The 18,658-nt window shown below is 37.6% G+C and overlaps 1 protein-coding gene across 1 annotated transcript; it reads left to right on the forward strand.

The window, feature by feature from the left end:
* Positions 1-32: 32 nt before the first annotated feature.
* Positions 33-18,315, forward strand: LOC127634706 (POU class 2 homeobox associating-factor 2-like). Its single transcript, XM_052114357.1, has 5 exons — positions 33-179; positions 12,100-12,200; positions 13,402-13,444; positions 13,531-13,835; positions 16,374-18,315. The coding sequence occupies exons 1-5, from the start codon at positions 167-169 to the stop codon at positions 16,788-16,790; spliced, it is 879 nt and encodes a 292-aa protein (XP_051970317.1). The 5' UTR covers positions 33-166; the 3' UTR covers positions 16,791-18,315.
* Positions 18,316-18,658: the final 343 nt, after the last annotated feature.

The following is an 18,658-nucleotide window of genomic DNA, read 5'->3' on the forward strand; positions in this document are numbered from 1 at the left end:
AAACCATGTGAAGGGTGATTTTAGGTTCGTGAGCCTGACCATGTTCACGTCTACTTAGGTTGTTAATTCGTTCGTCCCTTGATATAATGTACGTGGCATATGAGTTCTGCTGGAATAGAAAAAAAAACTGAAGACCCTAGAACCCTTGCAGCGTGTGGCTCAAAATATGATGGAGACAGGTAAGAGTTAGTGACATTATACATTGGGGAATAATTTTTTCTTATACAATTTAGAAAAAGGAAAAAAAAGAAAATCAAACGCATTAATGCTGGGACATTCACATAAAAGTGTTATACTTTCACAAGCATTCTATTAAAAGTTGTTAATTAATAAAACCCCTTTGTTATTTTGTTACATACTGTATGTAGTCTATGTTATTTTTGTATAACAAAATGTAGCAATTCTAAATAAGAACGTCTCACTTGCTTCAAAGTAATATTTTAATTTTTATGAACGTTTCTTGACCGTATTGTAAAACATACAGGAAAAAATCAAAGAACATTATGTTTAATTCCTTGTTACTATATTTCAGAATCTGTTCTGATGCTACTGATATGTACAAATTAAGTGGTTTTAAATACAAATTTTGCATACATTGTAAAAACCTGGAAATGAGGAGTAAATAACAATATTGGTACTGACAAATGCATAACATTCTTATAATTGTTTTGGCACTCAGAATGAAAATTTGAGGCTATTCCCTTTATTTTATGTACCCTCAGCCCTTTAATGTTATCATTTTTTTGTGTCCATCTTTCTAAGAGCTTTATTCATAAGTGCCTGTGAAGGACACACAGAGGCTGTTTTAAACAAGGGTCTCAGACATAAGGTTAGAGGGTCATGTGCATAAATGTTATTAGAGAGCACTCTTATAAATGCAATCAAACCCATAATATCAAACATTGCAAACTGGGGCACTGCCATTTATGACTGTTAACAGGGATGAATTATGACATCAGACTAAATTACTGTGCATGCACACATTATACCACAGATAAAACAGGTGTGTTGGGGGATGTAGGGGTAGATAAATACAAGATATGTACATGGTATATAAGTCTGCCTTTGAAAAAATATATATAGAATAGAAATGAACAATATAAAGTGTTGCAACTCCTAAATGCCAAAACAGCCTAAGGATCTAAATGTAACCTTGTTCGACAGACTGCACATTATATTGTATGTTTAACATGGAGAGTATTTGCAATGATTTTTCCTCAGGCTTGAGTGTACCAGCATGGTGATATATGCCATGAAGATTTACAGTAGGAGTGTTCAGTCCTGCTCTTAGAGAATATTATTATTATTTTTTTTTTTAATTGCTGTTCCACACCTTTTTGTAGTTTTCATTTGATAGATTACAACAGGGCTAAAGGCCTCTTGGGGTAAAAGGCTCCATTGACTTTAATTTATCCCAAAACACTAAATAACAACAAAACTAACATAGTACATTCCTAAACACCTGTTTGTCACTATACACTGGGAAAAATGTCCTGTTCCATGAGATGTTTGTGTGTCTAAAGGTTGATTTGATGGTCATTTGATCAAATTTTCTAGTACTTTTTGAAATGTTACAAATGTATGTACAGTAGCTAATGAAATTCCTTCAAATTAACACATTTATTTTGTGGAAAAAATGTTATCAAATATTTTTCAATAACTGTCCAATAAGTGAAAGAATTGTATTTGTGTTAAAAGCCCCCCGTTGCAGGGGCTAGAGGCCCCTATTAAACACAAAGTGGGCTCACATTGACTCATCCAATCATAATAAAGATCAGTTTGTTTATAGAATACTTGAGATGTAATAAAATGCCAAATATGTTTGAAATTAACAGGAAATGGTAGACTTTTTCTGAAGTAGTTATTTTGAGTAAACATCATCTTAATTTGTTACTCAAAAAAGCATCCTACTGTCTCTATTTGCAATAGTTGACAAATTGTGCTCTATAACTATTGGCCCAGTATTTACATGATATCACTTAAACCCCATAGGGGCCTTTTACCCCAAGTGAGGGAGCCTTTCACCCCAAGTGTGTGGTTAAAAAGGCTCCCTCACCACCTAACTTTAATCGAAACAACCTTTCCATTATTATTTATTTTCACACAAATGATGTTGCTCCATCAATATTCAATAAAAATAAATAAAACCATTGTATCCTACTGAAGACCTGATTAGGTGATGTTTGGTAGAGCTATAATGCTCCACAGGAAGGTGGTCTACAGGAAATGAACTCCAACTTAATGTTAATGTTCCAAACAAGTGAAGAGATATATCTGCACAGTGTAATACTATTCCCTTTTAAAGATTAAATCAAACATTTTTTTAATCAATAAAGGAGAATAATATAACGGTGTGAAGATGTATCTCTTCACTTACACTTTTTTTTATGCTTTATTCTTTGATCCGGCACCTGTTAAAGAAATGTTGGATGCGCATGCAATTTGAGGCTAATGTTCCAGACTAGAACTAGAGTGCAATTTTGGCAGTGTATTTTACCCACACCATTCTGTTCAACAAAGGAAATGGCCATAAATTAACAATTTCATGACTGGTAATGGCTTTTTCTTTTTCTTTCTTTCTTTTTTTTTTTTTTTTACATACTCCTCATAGGGGTCATTTTATGAGGAATCAAAACAATTTTAATCTTTTGAGATAACAGGGTTCATAGTACTATGACACCATACTGTAACTGTCAGAAGTTATGTATGATATTATCTAAGTTTTGTCAATAGCTGTGTATGATGATCATATATAACTTTTGATTCTGCAGAAGGTCTACTGAATGCTTTGTGATGATTATTGTTGTAAGGCGGGTGCCAGCAAATCTGGACTACCCCTTGAGAAAACAAAAGGCTCTCATGAGAATTAACATTTGAACTCTCTCTTGAATTTGTTACAGCAACATCCAAAATGAAGCACACAGTGCAGCTCACACCTCACTTCTACAGTCTCATTGTCTCTCCCTACTCCCCCCTTCTCCTCCTCACTTAAAGCTCACTATGCAATGTTAAGTGTGTACAAAAATGTAACAATAAGTGTTTGGTATAATTTAAGGTGTCTCAGTGTGCCTGGTAAACTGGTCTCATTCTCCCAGCCATAATGAAAAGCTAAAAGAAGTTATAAAATATGAGAAATATGGTGTGCACCTTAAAGGTGTGCCTTCCCCCAGATCCTCCATACAAACTACCTCCTGTATGTAAATCTACAGGAATCAAGAACCCATTCAATTACAAATTCTGATCACACAGTTGTGAACCCCTCAATAGGGGACCAAAATCTAATTATAATGACAGACACCACCATTTGGTAAGCATATTTAATTATCTGGGTTTATAAGGAAAATGGGCAAAAGGTTCGGGGAGTCTGTAGGTAGACTTCGCTGTGTGTAGTTTTCATTGCCAGGTAAATATTTCTATAAATTCCTAGATTTCCAAATTGTTGTTATTATATTTGATTGATCGATGATTTTACTCTATGAATTAGATTTTGAATTATTGTTCTATTACCTGGTCAATAAATTGTAAACATTGGATTTTATTCTGACTGACTCTGAAATTGTTTTCCCAAGTAGATTAAACGTTTCGTATGTTTGCGTCAGATTAGTGACGACTAATATTTGGCATCAATTCGAGTGTACTTGGTTTGCAAAGACAAAAAGGGAATTTTCGTTTAGAACAGCAAATGCTGCTTGACCAATCTAAATTTGGGTGTGTCTTACCTCTGTATTAATTTAATGTTTCTCCAGATAAGTGTATGCGGGAAACTATGGCATGGCCAATCCAAAGCTATTATAAGAGAAGATATGTTGGTCAACTTATACCTGTAATAGTGGCCGTGACCTCTACTGAAGAAAACGTTAAGTTAAATTCAAGTGTATGCAATTCCATGGGGATATACTGATGTATCTTTGATTGTGTAAATGTGAATGTGACCGATCTTAGATATATAGCAATTACCTCTGTTTGATGATCAAAGACTGATGAGCTTGTGATTGTGAGACCCGCGTAAAAGAGAAAAACACGCGAGGACCTCAAAGCGACATAGTTTCCTAATCTGAACGGGTAAAATATCATTAAAGAGTTAAAAAGAATAATCAAACATTCGCTCACTTTTAATGATGCTCAGATATCATTAAAACCTTTTTCATTTATGGAGTCAGATGAAATAACGAGGTAATACATAAGAGAAAATGTATTTAATTTAATCTTGTTGTGTTGCGTTTAAGGAAAGTTTAAGGAAACCCGTATTATTGGAGACCGCCATTGGACCGATAAACGGGCTTACATTGTGAAATCAGAATGTTACTGTTAAGGTTAATGTTCAGCACGTGCACACTGGGAAATTACACAAAAAAAAATATTGTTATACCACCTCATTGTACAGATAAATGTAGAATTATTTTATTTATTTAATCAAAAGAGATGTCTACATGATATTCTTTAAAAAATATATTAAATATTATTTTAGACCTCTGTCACTGTCAACGTGGAATGTTTTTGCAACAGACGTTTCTTTGCATGCATACGATACATTTACATTTATTCACTTGGCAAATGCTTTTTATCTAAAGTGACTTTCAGTACACTCCTGGGCAAAAAAATAAAAAATAAAAATAAATTGCAAAACTTTAAGCTTTAAATGGTCTCCGTAACAAATTATTGGTCAGGAAATTAGTGCCACCCTCCTGTGCCACCATTTGCTCATTACATTTTGCTGCAGTGAAGTGTTTGGGAAAAAGCTGGAAACAAAGACATTTTCTTGTATGCAAAGGTAAAATCATGATAATTTTTTAAAAACCTTTTTTTAAAAGATTCGTCATTAGTGGAGAGTCACGTGACGCTATGCGAATGTTGGTCACTTAGAGGCGAGCTCCGCTTAATCACTTAACTGCTCGCTTAACTGCTCCGCAGTTATCCTTTTAACCTAAATTTACCGGTGAGAACTGTAATAATTTTGTTTGCTAACTGTGCTTGGAGGGCAGGATGTTGAAATATTCAAAATCATCAGCCTGTTGGGACATTAAAAAGCAGTTACGTTGGGGGGCCTGGGTAGCTCAGCAAGTAAACCACCACACCTGGAATTGCAAGTTCGAATCCAGGGCATGATGAGTGACTCAGTCAGGTTTCCTAAGCAACTAATTAGCCTGGTTGCAAGGGTGGGTAGAGTCGCATTGGGTTAATCTCCTCATGGTCTCTATAATGTGGTTTCTCTCGGTGATAAGTGAGTTGTGCGCGGATGCCATAGAGAATAGCGTGAGCCTCCACACGTGATAGGTCTCTGCGGTAACGCACTCAACAAGCCACATGGTAAGATGCGTGAATTGACTGTCTCAGATGCGGAGGCAACTGAGATTCATCCTCTGCCACCCAAATTGAGGTGAGTCATTATGCCACTATGAGGACCTAGAGTGCATTGGGAATTGGGTATACCAGAACCCCCTCCCCCCCCTCCCCAAAAAACCACCTTGCAAGATCAGGATGACAAAGGTCCAGACGATGGTGGCAGTGAGCTTCGTGAAGTAGGTCGGGAGATCTCGAAAATGTATCTCGACTGACATGGAGGGCCTCACAGAAATATGTCGAACAATCACATCTATGAGGTGAAAGCATAGATCCAGCCTGATCACTTGAATGGACAATGTTAAAAAATGGGTTGAGTTTGTGGAGTCGGCCGTAGGAGAGCTACAGGCTAACCTGCCTGCCCCCAAGGCTGATGTGGAACACGTGTGGGAAAAACTAAATAATATGGAGAATCAGAGCAGGCATAATAATGTTCATTTCTTTGGAATGGAAAGAAGGTCAAGATATGGTGAAGTTTTTGGACAGGCTCATTCCGAATTTGATCGACACAGTGGACCGCCAGCTTGAAATTAAGCACGCCCTCAGAGTTTTCAGTCAGCTTCCCATGGCGGGTGACACCGATCTATCCTGTCAAGATTCTTGCAGTTGGCTGACAGAGACTTTGTTCCATGAGTGGCGAGGAATAAAGGCAAGTTGTGCTTGGAGGACCACAACATCATGATTTTTCTGGACTTTGCTAGTGCGACACAATTTTTTTTTTAAACGAGTGTAAAAAATTGCTTCACCAACAGAAAGTGAGCTTCGCAACTGCTTTTTTTTTTTTTTGCTAAGATGAGAATTGATGCCAAGAAAGAAAAAGGATCCCGTGAGCACGCATGGACCATCGAATTTCCGGGGGATGGCTGCCAGTTAGGACTGTTGTTCTCAGGTCCTTTCTGTTCTGTGGGTTTTCAGGATTTGATTATTATATAAATGTTGGAAAGTGGGCTATGTAATTTTGTCTTGGATACACAAATTATGTTTACATGTCAATATAGGTAAAATGTTTCTCCCCACGTGGAATATTAATGGGCTGGGGCACCCTATAAAAAGAAGGAAGGTAAGCGTAAAAAATATGATATAGTGTTCCTTCAAGAAATGCACCTTTCTTCACAGGAAGCTGAAAAACTTTGTAGGCCATGGGTTGTGTCATGTCTAGATGTGTTTTTGTTCATGTTTTGTTTTTATGTCTTTTATTTTGGGATTCTAGTTCCTGTTTCCCTTGTCATGTGATTTCATGTTTCCCTCCATGTTCATGTGTCTTGTTTTCATTGGTTTATTGTCTTATCAGTTCTAGACTGTCATTGGTTTAAGGTTATTAGTCTTGTTATCTTGTTTAGTGTTCTGTTTGATCATTGGTTTATGTTTCCCCATGTCATGTATTTAAGCCCTCATGTTTGTCTAGTATTGATGTTTGTAAGTGTAAATTTGTTGTTTTGTTCATGCCATGCCAAGTAAACTCTAGTCTAATTCAATTCAAGTCAAGTTCATGTTTATGTTTAGTTCTCATTTATTGTTAGGGTTTTTGGTTTCACGTTTATTTAAATAAACTGCACTTGGGTTCTTCACACCTTCGTCATCATCTTCGTCCTTGCCAGCATCGTTACAGGTTGGGCATGTGTTTTGCAGTGCTGGTTCGAGTAAGAGCAGGGGAGTCATCACATTGATAAGTAAGCAATTAGAATTCAAATGTCTCAAACAGATCAAAGATAATTTAGAAAGAGTCATTATTGTTCTATCGGGAAGACACACAGGCTTGAGTGAGGTTTAAGATGCCATTTATTTGATGTAATAAATAAAACAGAAAAGCAATGTCTCTCTTTGGTGTAGGCCCCGTCTGGCGGTCTGAGGGAGTTGTACTCGGAACTGTCATATCCTGCCGGAGATAGGAGGCAGGGGCCTCCAGTGCGGGACAGGGGTCAACTGGTGGTGGTGGGGTGGTGGAGGTTGCCGGGTTAGCACACTGAAACAGCAATGTGATAGATTGTGAGCAGACTTATAAAGCAATGGCTTACAAGCGATTGGTTATAAATTACCCAGCTAATGGTGTGATGATGAACAGCTGCTAGTCTTCCCGCTAGAATTATGCTGCGCTTACATTTTTGGCTGGAATACAGGGGCAATACCTTATTTTGGCTAATATTTATGCACCCATTGCTGATGATCAGAGCTTTTTTTAGATCTTGAGGGAAAGCTACAAGCAGCTGGCATGATATGGTTTGGGGTGGAGACTTCAATCTTTTAATGGATCCAGTCTTGATCATAGTGACGCAAAGGTGTGTAGACCCTTTAGAGTAATATTAATACTTCAGAGGATGTTTAAAAATTTTGGTCTTACAGACATTTGGTGACTTCTGAATCTATCTGGGAGGGACTACACTTTTTTTTCATCAGTTCATAAGATTTACTCTAGAATAAGTTACTTATTCCATCTACCACTGACTGCTCGATTCGAAAACTTTTAGTTTTATATCATGCTTTGGTGTGTTTACAGATGTTGCCACATATAGAGAAAAGAAAATCATATAGATGGTGCTTTAATACATCTTTTTACAGGACCTAGCATTCCAACAAATGTTAAATACAGAAGTCAGTGTTTATGTAGAAACCACCTAGTCTTTAGTGTGGTGCAGCATGGGAGGCACTTAAGGCAGTTCTTAGGGGGTGGATCATACAAAATGCCTCATTCATTAAAAAGAGCAAAGCACAAGAATTGATAGAATTGGAAAAAAATAATAAAAGTGTTGAAAAAGATTAAGCGCCTGATGTCATCCAATGTTCTTGTAGAGTTGACGCAGCTAAAATATATGTACACAAATATTCTGTCACAGAAGGTTGAGTTTTGGTCATTCAGGGCAAGACAGACATATTTTGAGTTTGGTGACAAAGCAGTGAAACTTCTTTAGATACATAAAACATATTTTTCCACCATTCATTCTGTGATATCTTCTGGAGGCGATATATTTACTTCTGCAACAGATATTAATAAGGCCTTTAAAGAAATCTTTTTCGATCTTTATAGCTCCACGTCTTCGTCTACCGATAAGGATTTTAGCAACTTTGTAGATTAATTAGAACTTCCTAAATTGATGAGTGATCAAAAAGACTTTCTTTACTCATATATTACTTTGGAGGATAATTAAAGAGGTAATTAAAGCCTCGCCAACAGGTAAGGCACCAGGGCCAGAGGGTTATGCCACAGAATTTTTTAGATCTTTTGTCACAAAACTGGTCGTAGTTCTTCTGATAATATTAGATGCTTTATAAATATTTTGTGGGTCAGTAGTGAATAATCAGACCCTGATTGCTGCCATCACACTTGACACCTAGAAGGCGTTTGATAGGGTGTCATGGGAATATCTTTTTAAGATTTTGGAAATGTATGGGTCTGGGAACACTTTTATTGGGTGGATTTAGTTACTTTATAAACAACCGTTAGCAGCAGTGCAAATTAATGGATTAATTTTCTATTATAACCTGGCATGGCTCTTATTGTTCTGTCTTGCCCTGGAAACGTTAGAAGCCGCAAGGATGATTTTCCTGGTGTTGTAGAAGGAGGTGTGGTGCATAAACTTCTACTCTATGCAGAAGGTATATTATCATTTGTCTCTGACAATTATTATCATTTGTCATCCCATTATTTCACACTTACATTCAGGATGTTCAAAGGTTTCTCGTTTTTTCAATGTTTATATTTACCTTAATGTTTCCTCAAGTATATGGCTGAATCCCAAATTGTGTATTATTAAGTCTCCCTTTTGCTGGAAAGAATGTTTGGAGAGGGGTTTTGCTACACTACAGAGCTTTGAGATCATTTGTCAACATTTTTCCTGTATTTACAGTTGCGCCATTTACTTTATACTCATGTACTTGGTGGTAGTCCACGGCCCGCTAAAGCTGCAGATACCCTGTGGTGCTCACTGATTTTGGAAAGGGGCATGAAGCATCAGTGCTTTATTTCTCATTGATTCAAAGTCTTAGTGATGGGTCCTTAACAACTCTTAAGAGGTTATGGGAAAGAGATTTGAACTTGATATTGGAGGATGGGGAGTGATAAAGTTTTTTAAAAAAATGTAAATGATGTCTAGTGATGCAAGGATACGCCTTATTCAGTTTAAGATTTTGCATCGTTTCTATTGGACTCCCTCTAGATTGTTTAGACTTGGTTTAAAAGACACACCTATCTGCTGGCGATGTCAGTTGGTGAATAGAGTCATAACCCATGCTCTGTGGTTCTGCAATAAGATTCAAGAATTCTGGGCAAGAGTCCAGAATCTTATCAGTGAGGGTTTTAGGTATTAAATGGGGTTAAAAAGAAACTCTACTCCAAAAAAGCAAAATAGCATGTGGGGGTTGCTGTCAGAAACCGCATAGCTGGTCTGCATCAGGCCAAATGTAGCTATCCTTACATTTACAAAACCTTAAAGGCAGAGAATATCCCTATTTCTCTGAAAGAAAGGATCTGGAAAAACCAAAGCCTCCATGCAGGGATGACCACCTGCTGAAATGTACAATTCTCAAAGACAGGAAAAAAAGCCTACAATACAAAAGCCTCAGCAGAATTCAAGACCTCAGAAAACAAGACTCTTTCGAGAAGAACAATAACCAGAATGTTATTTAATGCAGGATTTTTTGTCTAGAAGTTGTGTTAAAAATCCATTGCTCTCTCAGAAAAACATCAAAGACAGAATTAAGTTTTTGAAAGTTTGATTCAGAGTGGTTCGGCAGATTGTGTGGAGTGATGAATCAGGATTTGAGTTGCTTGATGATGCTCTGGAGAGGTGTCTTCGAAGATCTGGTAAAAAATACAATAGTGAATGCATCTCTACCACAGTAACGCATGAAGGAAGAGGTATCATGGTTTGGGGAGCCTTTTCAGCTGCTGGTAGTGCTGCTTCACTGTGAAAAGTCAATTAATGATTTGGATTACAATAGAATATTGCAGAAAGGCTTGCTTCCCACAATTGAAAAGTTGCTTTCTAAAGAGGAACGATCAGATGTTATTATTCAACAAGACTGTCAGAGCGAGAGTGAGACAGAGACCCAATAGTAGAAGAACTTTTCAAAGGATTTATTATCAACAAATGCCAACATATACTGTGCTGTGATGAATAGGAATCCCAGCAGCGGCTGCAGTAACAGGAGGCGAGGATCAAGTCTGTGTGCGAGTTGTGGCCACGCAGCGGGCAAAGGATGAGTGTATTCATAGACAGGTGTATGCGTTGTGGAAGTCAGGAGCAGATCCGAAGGAAGAGTCCATTGAAGCATGCTGTAGTGCAGAAAGTAAAGCCCGGATGAAGGAGGGCATTCGTATTCCCGACACGCGGGCAGAGACGAAAAACCACTGGCGATTCGTGGGTGGCGAGGACAGGCGTACGGCAAACTGGAAGGTAACCACACTTACCGCCACGTGGGCAGATACAGGCAACCAACAGATACAGGACACAGCACCAACTAGACAAAGAGAGCAAGGTTAGCTGCTTGCAGCACAAGCATTAGCATAAGCTAGACTACATTAAACATTGAACTACATAAACATAAAACCACGTTGAAAAGATCCAGTGTCGAACATGACACACGGAATTAGGATTTAAATAGGCAGGAAACAAACAAGGGCAGATGCCACTCACAGCTGAAAGTTGACATGAACAGCGTTCCCATGGAAACAATCAGAGTTCCCATGGAAACGCCGATTTCACGTGCCAGCGGATGAAACACAAGACATACAGGGGATGATGATGTCGCAGTCCTCGTCAGAAAAAACCCAACCTGACCAAGTTACAGGATCGTGACATTACCTGAGAGAGCAAGGCATTAACTTGCGCACTGCGGTCACTAACAACCAGACCCATGCACTCACACAAAGAAGGTAAACAAGACATGTACACAAAACACAACACCATGTTTGCGTTATAATGCCATGGTCTCATCAGACAGAAACCCATTCTGACCAGGTGACGGGACTGTGACACAGTACTCCTGCCCACACTGCAAAACCCACCAAGAAGTGGCTTGAAAGAAAGTCCATCATTCTCATATTTGGCCTGGTCAGAGTCCAGATTTGAACCCTATAGAGAATATTTGGTCTCATCAACTGTTTGAAGCCATCAACATTGAGTGGAACAACATTGACTCTTCTTTCTGGAAAAAAACATCTGCAAGTTTACCCACAAGACTTAAACATGTAAAGAAATCAAAAGCTAAAACTATCCCATACTAAGTAGCTTTATGTATTTGTTCAATTCTTGCTAATTTCATGCCCAATGATTTGTGGTTAAGACCCTTAAAAGCTTCATGTTTTGCCATTTTGGGCTGAGGAGTGTACACTCAAAGTCTAACACTAAGCTACACTATTCAATTTATGGTGTTTTGGCAGGTTACTCAAGGAACATCAGATTGTTTATGAATGCATATTTTGATGATATTTCTACTGATGTCTTGTACAGTGTTTTTTTTTTTTTTTACTTTTAATCTTCTCATATGTTATGTACAGATTTGTTTTGCTATGTTGCTATGTGTGTCTGGGATCCTTCCCTTGTATAGCTTAAAAAAAATATTGTCATAAAATATGCGGCATGCCTATTTATGATTAGCAACTGCTGTCATGAATCAAACTAGTTTTATTAGGTGTCAACCAGTCCTCCAGATGCCTTTTTTTAAAATGTTTTTTTTTACTTTATCCCACTCTTTATAACACATCTTTAAAAGGAGAGATACAAAAATTATCTGTTCTGTATCTGTAATCTTTTCTGCCCACAGAGTATTCCAAGAGAGTGTACCAAGGAGTGCGAGTCAAGCATACTGTAAAAGACCTTCTTGCAGAAAAGAGATTAAGACAAACAAATGCACCCAGATTCAGTGTAAGTTAGTCATCATCATTCTCTCTGTCCCTTGTCTTTATGCTTTTCTTGCATGTTATCTTTGTCACCCCGTGTTTTTCTCTTGTGTATTTCTGCATTTAGCCTATGGTAGATAGTATTAGTACAAATGACGAACTTATCCGCACTATACATACGAATATAATTATAAATCAAATATTTGGTGTTAGATGTAGCTCAAAGCTATCTCTCAGACAGCCACTGTTGTTAGAGCATCTGTGCTTGACATGATCCTTGATACTTTTAAGAGATAAGTATCAGACACACCTGCCAAATCACATTTACCTTCCTGAAAGGGGACAGACAAGCATTGTTACCAGTAGACCATTAAACCCCAGCCTAAACCGAGTTCATCACTGAGGTATTTGTTAATACGTTAATTTGTTAATAAGTTGTTGCCTGCTTTTGTTGTGTTTTGTGTCCTTGATGAAACTAATGACCCATTCAGCCCATGCAAATTCCTCCGAGGGGTGGTTGGCCTCAACTTATTTTTCAGAACAATGGTTTTGAAAAAACAAATCAGTTATATATTCTATGTTATCAGAAGCAATATATATATATATATACATTAAAAAAAGTGTGCATGGTTGTCACTGAATTACCTTAGAATTTCCTTTCCAGAATATTTGTTCAAATGTGTTTGTGAATCTATTTATGGCATGTCCCTTTTCACCATAAGTCTCCAACAAAGAAACATATCTTCTTAACAAATTGACTTATTGGCATTCTTGCTTTACATGTTGCAGAGTATGCTGGGATATATTCCCAATGATCCAAGGATTTCTTTAGATCCTTGTGAAAAAATCTCATGAGAAGAGCACACACTCTACCGGAGGGAAGTGTACACATGGAGAGAGGGGGGTAGCACTGTTGTGACACTGGCAAATCATATTCAAATATCCTCCCACATGATTTGCCTGGCTTTCAACAGAACAAGCACAAGATATTGAGCCGTCCTGTCTTTCTCTCCCTATTCCTTCTGACTTTAAGACAAAATAAAAAGCAGCTATTCAGGGATTCTGTCTCTCTTCACCTTTACACTGCAGTTACACATGTGGGATTCAATCATTGTCTGTTGTCTGTTTCATAAGACATTGCCTTCTTGAGTGATTAGTGAGTAACACACACACAAAAACACTGCGAGATGTCAATAATAATGACTCTCTTAATCTTTGGTTTTCAGCCAAGCACCAGTTCTTCTCAGCCAGCTTTTGTACCAATGCCAGGTGAGCCCATCTTCACTGTGTTCATATGTTAAATCTAATTCACTGGTACATAGAGAGCTAACTACATTTCCTGCTTCCTCATGCAGGGTCTCATATGCTTCCTAGTTACTACAGCATGAGAAGAACTTTCCTCCCAGACTCAGAGCTCTGCCATCCCATGAAGCAGTACTCTCCAGACACTTACTCTTCAGTACAGGGAAGCAAGGCCTTCTCGTATGACCACCCTTCCAGTTACCCAGCTTTCATTGACAGCTACTACACTCCTGATTCTTATGGAGATTACAGAGTGCCAGCTTCATATACCACAAGTGGAGGGTCATTGTTTCCACCATCTACACTACCAGCACTACTGCCATCTCTGTCTGGAGAGTCATCGTCCCACTTGCTCTTGGTATTCACACTTCCCACAACCTTAAATTGTTTTCTAACCACACTAATTCCCGGGAATAGTTAATCAAAAAATGTTTTAATTCTGTCATCATTTACTTACCCTTATGTCAATCCAAACCTACATGCTGTTTTTTTTTTTTTTTTTTTAAGAATATCCTGTCCATTCTTTGTATATTTCAATATAATGAAAGTGAAAGAGAACTGGGGCTGTAAAGCTCCAAAATGAAAAAAAGCACCAAAAAGGTATGACAAAAGTGGGCCATAAGCTGGTGTTATATTCCAAATCTTCAGAATGTATCATACTGATTTAAGTTGTTCAACTCAAACTTTATTTATAAAGCAATTTCAAAACTACGCAGTAGACCAAAGTGCTGTACAGATGTAAAAAAAAAACATTACATAATAAAACAAGCAAGAATAACACCATATTAGGCCATTATTAAAATACCTTATCAAAACCAGAGTGAATAAGTAAGTCTAAAGACCACTTCTGAACATGTCAATAGTGGATGAAGATGTAAGATACTGAGGAAAGTCATTCCTCAGTCACAAAGACGCAGTAACCTTTACGCTTCAGACTAGAGTGGCCCAGGGGACAGTAAGGCGCAGCTGATCAGAAGAACGAAGAGACTGGCAGGGACTGATTCAGTCTGAAATGTACTCTGGTGTCAATCCATGCACAGCTTTAAAAACAAATAAGAGCACTTTGTATTGCATTCTGTATTTAATAGGTAACAATATAGTGAGGCTAGAATAGGTGAAATATGGTCACCTTTCTTTGTATTCGTTAAAAGCCTCTCAGCAGCATCTTGCACAAGCTGTAAACGAGATAAGGAGGATTGGCTAATGCCCCAATATAAAGCATTGCAGTAGTCCTAATGAGTATAAATGAACGCATGCATAACTTTCACCAGATCACTAGGAGAGATTCTATTTCAGATTTGAAATAGTTCTTAGGTGGAAAAAACTGTTTTTCACAACAGCATTTATTTGTCAATCAAATTTTAGGTCTGAATAAAAAATGACACCTAGATTTTTGAAATGGGAGTGGTCCAAAACTTTGGTAATATCCTTACCACACCCATTTTGGCCAAAAAGGATTAACTCTGTTTTATCCTCATTCAGCTGGAGAAAGTTATTAGCCAACCAAGATTTAACCTCAACGAAACAGTCATGAAAAGATTAAACAGATCGATACTCTCCAAACTTTAAAGGCAGGTACATTTGTGCATCCTTAGCATTTACTGATTATCTTCCTCTCCAATGGCATTTTAACTGCTGAAATCACATAACTGTAATCGTTCACATGAACACCAGAAAAAACAGCCAAACTCTTTATTGTGAGAAATCTGCTTAAGAAAGGAAAGCAGGTTTCATATTTACGCGCACTATGTTAGCGATTAACTCTTTATACTCATATACATAGGGCTCGGTTAGTAGGCAGATTTCTCCAAAGCAAAGGGAGGCATAATTTCCCTGTGATGCTGTTGTAAATAATGAACACGGCATCTGGGGAAGACTCTATTTTTCGTTGCTCATTGCTTTAGGTTATTTCCAAATGTTCCACAGTTGCTGCTGTGTTTGTTTCTTGAACTCCTTAACTCCTTGTTTCCATATTCCTCATGCTTCCTCTGCTTTGTTCTGCAATAGTGTGGTTTCTCTCCTACGTCATACTCTGGGATTATGGAATTCCCTGTCTCCATAGCCAATATTTTACATTGATGTGTTCTTCTTGATTGTATGCATGTGTGTGTTTGTGATTTTTCCTTTTCTCTCTGTACTCTGTACAGAAACCTAGGTGTGTTAAACCTATTGCTCTTACTTCCCAAGCATAAGGAAAATAGTGTTTGCATTGACATGAAGTTTAAGAAATGTTCTTATAAGAATTTTCAGGGTTCAATTCAAGTTGAGCTTATCGGCAGCAATTGTTTAATAATGTTGACAGCACAACAAATTATTTAGACTTTTCACTCCTTCTCTTTAAAAAAGAGAATACAAAAATGAGGTTAATGTGAGACACTTACAATGGAAGTGAATATAAAATTGCATATAACTTTACACAGAAAAGGTTAGTAAGTGATTTCATCACACTAAAATCAGGTTAATATGTATAAAGTTTACATCTTGTGGCTATACTTTTGAATTATTTTTAAATTTATGGATTGGCCCCATTCACTTCAAATAGACAAATAGATTTCCTTACATAAAGGTATTTTATGCCTTCAGAAGACTTTGGAAATAAAGCGCACAAATTAGACTTTTTTGATAATTTTATGATGCTTGTCATTTTGGAGCTTTACTGTCCCAGTCCCCTATTTCACTTTCATTAAATGGAAAAGAGTGGCCAGGATATTCTTCAGTAATTCACCTTTTGTTTTCCAAGGAAATAGAAAGTCATGCAGGTTTGGAAAGACAGGAAGGTGAGTAAAAAATTGACAGTTTTTGTTTTGTTTTAGGCAAACTATTTCTTTATTAAGAGATCCTAAGAACTAACGTGTCTCTGTATTTGTCTCTGTTTGTTTCCCCCTCTTTGCTGCAGAGAGACCCCTGGGATCAGCCATCTGAGGATCCAGTCAGTCAGCCAGAAGTCATATGTCCTGAGGGTCCAGCCCCGGTGGCAGACTCACCATCCCTCGGAGGGCCTGACTCTGGGGGTTCCTCTCCATTTCGTCTATCTTCGGGGCGCAATGGGAGCTCCATATCATCCAGCACACAGCCTTACACTCTACATCCTCTGGAAGATGTTCCCTACCCAGTCACCTCCTACACCTCAGCCTCCAGCTATACCTGCCCACTGTACATGACAACACCTGCAGATCTGGCTGTGGTGAAGATGACACCTGTCAACTCAGAGGAAGTTAGTGGTGGAGTGGCGTCTCTCAGTGACACTACATCCTGGGCTAAAGATGATGGAACTGGTTCCTGGTTGTCTTATGAGACCAGGAGGGCTTTTTAAGAGGCTTAAATGTCAAAATAGAAGCTTTTAAGATACATGGACTGTGGACTGTTCGGACAGTTGTGATTACACAGCCTCTCTGTCCTTACAAGGAGACTATGGCCATGAATAATATAGTGGTGTGTGTGGGTGTGTGTCTCAGTGTGTGTGTGTGTGAATACATTTGTTTATCATGATACAGATGACCACCCTAAGAAAAACTGTCAAAAAACAAGTTCTTTTTATTTTATACTCATCATATTCCATCAGGATTCAACAAAGATACATGCAGATATTTCAATTCATTCTGGCTTTATAATGCATATTGCATGTCCTGACAATTTAGAATGAATTGAAACCAATTCTCTCTTCTTTCTGTCTTTCTTTCATTTCTGATAACTTGTATGAAACCGTCTTATATTTTGACTGGTCAAAAATAAAACTTGCTAATAGCCCCACAAAACACTTGCGGAAGGTAAGGATTGTTAAAGTGATAGTTCACCCAAAAATTTTAATTCTCACATCATTTACTTTCCCTCATGCCATCCCAAATGTATGTGAATGTCTTTCTTCTGCAGAACACTAACAAAAATGTTTAGAACAAGAGCTCAGCTCTGATGGTCCATTCAATGCAAATGAATGGTGGCCAGAACTTTCATGGTTCAAAAAGACCACCAGCATAAAAGTAATCTGTACTACCTTAGTGATTTAATACATGTCTTTAAAAGTGATATGATTGGTGTGGGTAAGAAACAGAAAAAAAATCTACTTTCATGTTCTTCTTTTTGTTTTTGGCAAATTGCATTCATCGTGCATATCGCCACCTACTGGGCAGGGAGGAGAATTTATAGAAAAAAAAAGGGACTTAAATATTGATGTGTTTCTCACCCACACCTATAATATATCTTCTGAAGACATGGATTGAAAGGGATAGTTCACCCATAAATAATAATTCTCTCATCAATGCCCTTAGACAATCGCAAATGTGTATGACTTTCTTTCTTCTGCAGAACACAAATTAAGGTTTGCTCTGTTGGTCTTCACAATGAAAGTGAAAGGTGACCAGAACTCAGAAGGTCCAATAGGCACATAAAGGGAGCATACAATTAATCCATATGACAGTGGTTAAATCCATATCTTCTTAAGCAATATGATGGGTTAGGGTGAGAAACAGATCAAATAAATATTAATATTAAAGTCCTTTTTTCAATCAGTCTCCACCTTTGACCAGCCCCAACCAGTAGGAGGCTGAATGTGAAAGTGAAAGTCACTTCCACACCAGGATGTCCATTTTGGACCTTCAAAGTTGCATTGAATGAACCTAAAGAGCTGAAATATTATCCTAAATGTTTTGTTTGTGATCAGCAGAAGAAAGAAAGTAATACACATCTGGGATGGCATGCGGGTGAGTACAAAATGACAGAATTTTCATTTTTGGGAGAACTATTCCATTAATGGATTGAAATGATGCCTTGAAAATTGCATTTTTTTCCTAACTAATAAGTATGTTTATTAGTGTAGTCTTTGTCAGGAATGCCAATATAAAAAATAAACATGTTTTTGCTTGAAGAAAGTTTGTCATCTTTACAGAATAGAATAGAAATAAAATATTTATTTTGAATCTTTAATATTTAACACACTGACTTATCTTTGTGAGGCGACAAGTTTGGTTGCTAAGACACCTCTGCATTGTTAGGTTAAGGACCACTTAGCAGCGGAGCTGAATGAGGTCACTTACACATATCCTGTCCATTTTCTCTTATAAGTCATATGTTTACCAAGTAATAAAATTACCTAAATAATAAAGACTACGTGAATGTATATATAAAAAAAAAACATAAAATTCAAAATAGGTTTTCATTTCGTAATCAATTCTATATCTGCTTTTA

Source organism: Xyrauchen texanus, chromosome 4 (assembly GCF_025860055.1).
Source record: "Xyrauchen texanus isolate HMW12.3.18 chromosome 4, RBS_HiC_50CHRs, whole genome shotgun sequence".
Lineage (NCBI taxonomy): Eukaryota > Metazoa > Chordata > Actinopteri > Cypriniformes > Catostomidae > Xyrauchen > Xyrauchen texanus.

Bases quoted from the DNA above. Each gene is read 5' to 3' on its own strand.
- LOC127634706 (XM_052114357.1), top strand. The intron at 13,445-13,530 runs GTGAGCCCATCT...TTCCTCATGCAG, and splicing joins AGCTTTTGTACCAATGCCAG to GGTCTCATATGCTTCCTAGT. The intron at 13,836-16,373 runs GTATTCACACTT...TCTTTGCTGCAG, and splicing joins CATCGTCCCACTTGCTCTTG to AGAGACCCCTGGGATCAGCC.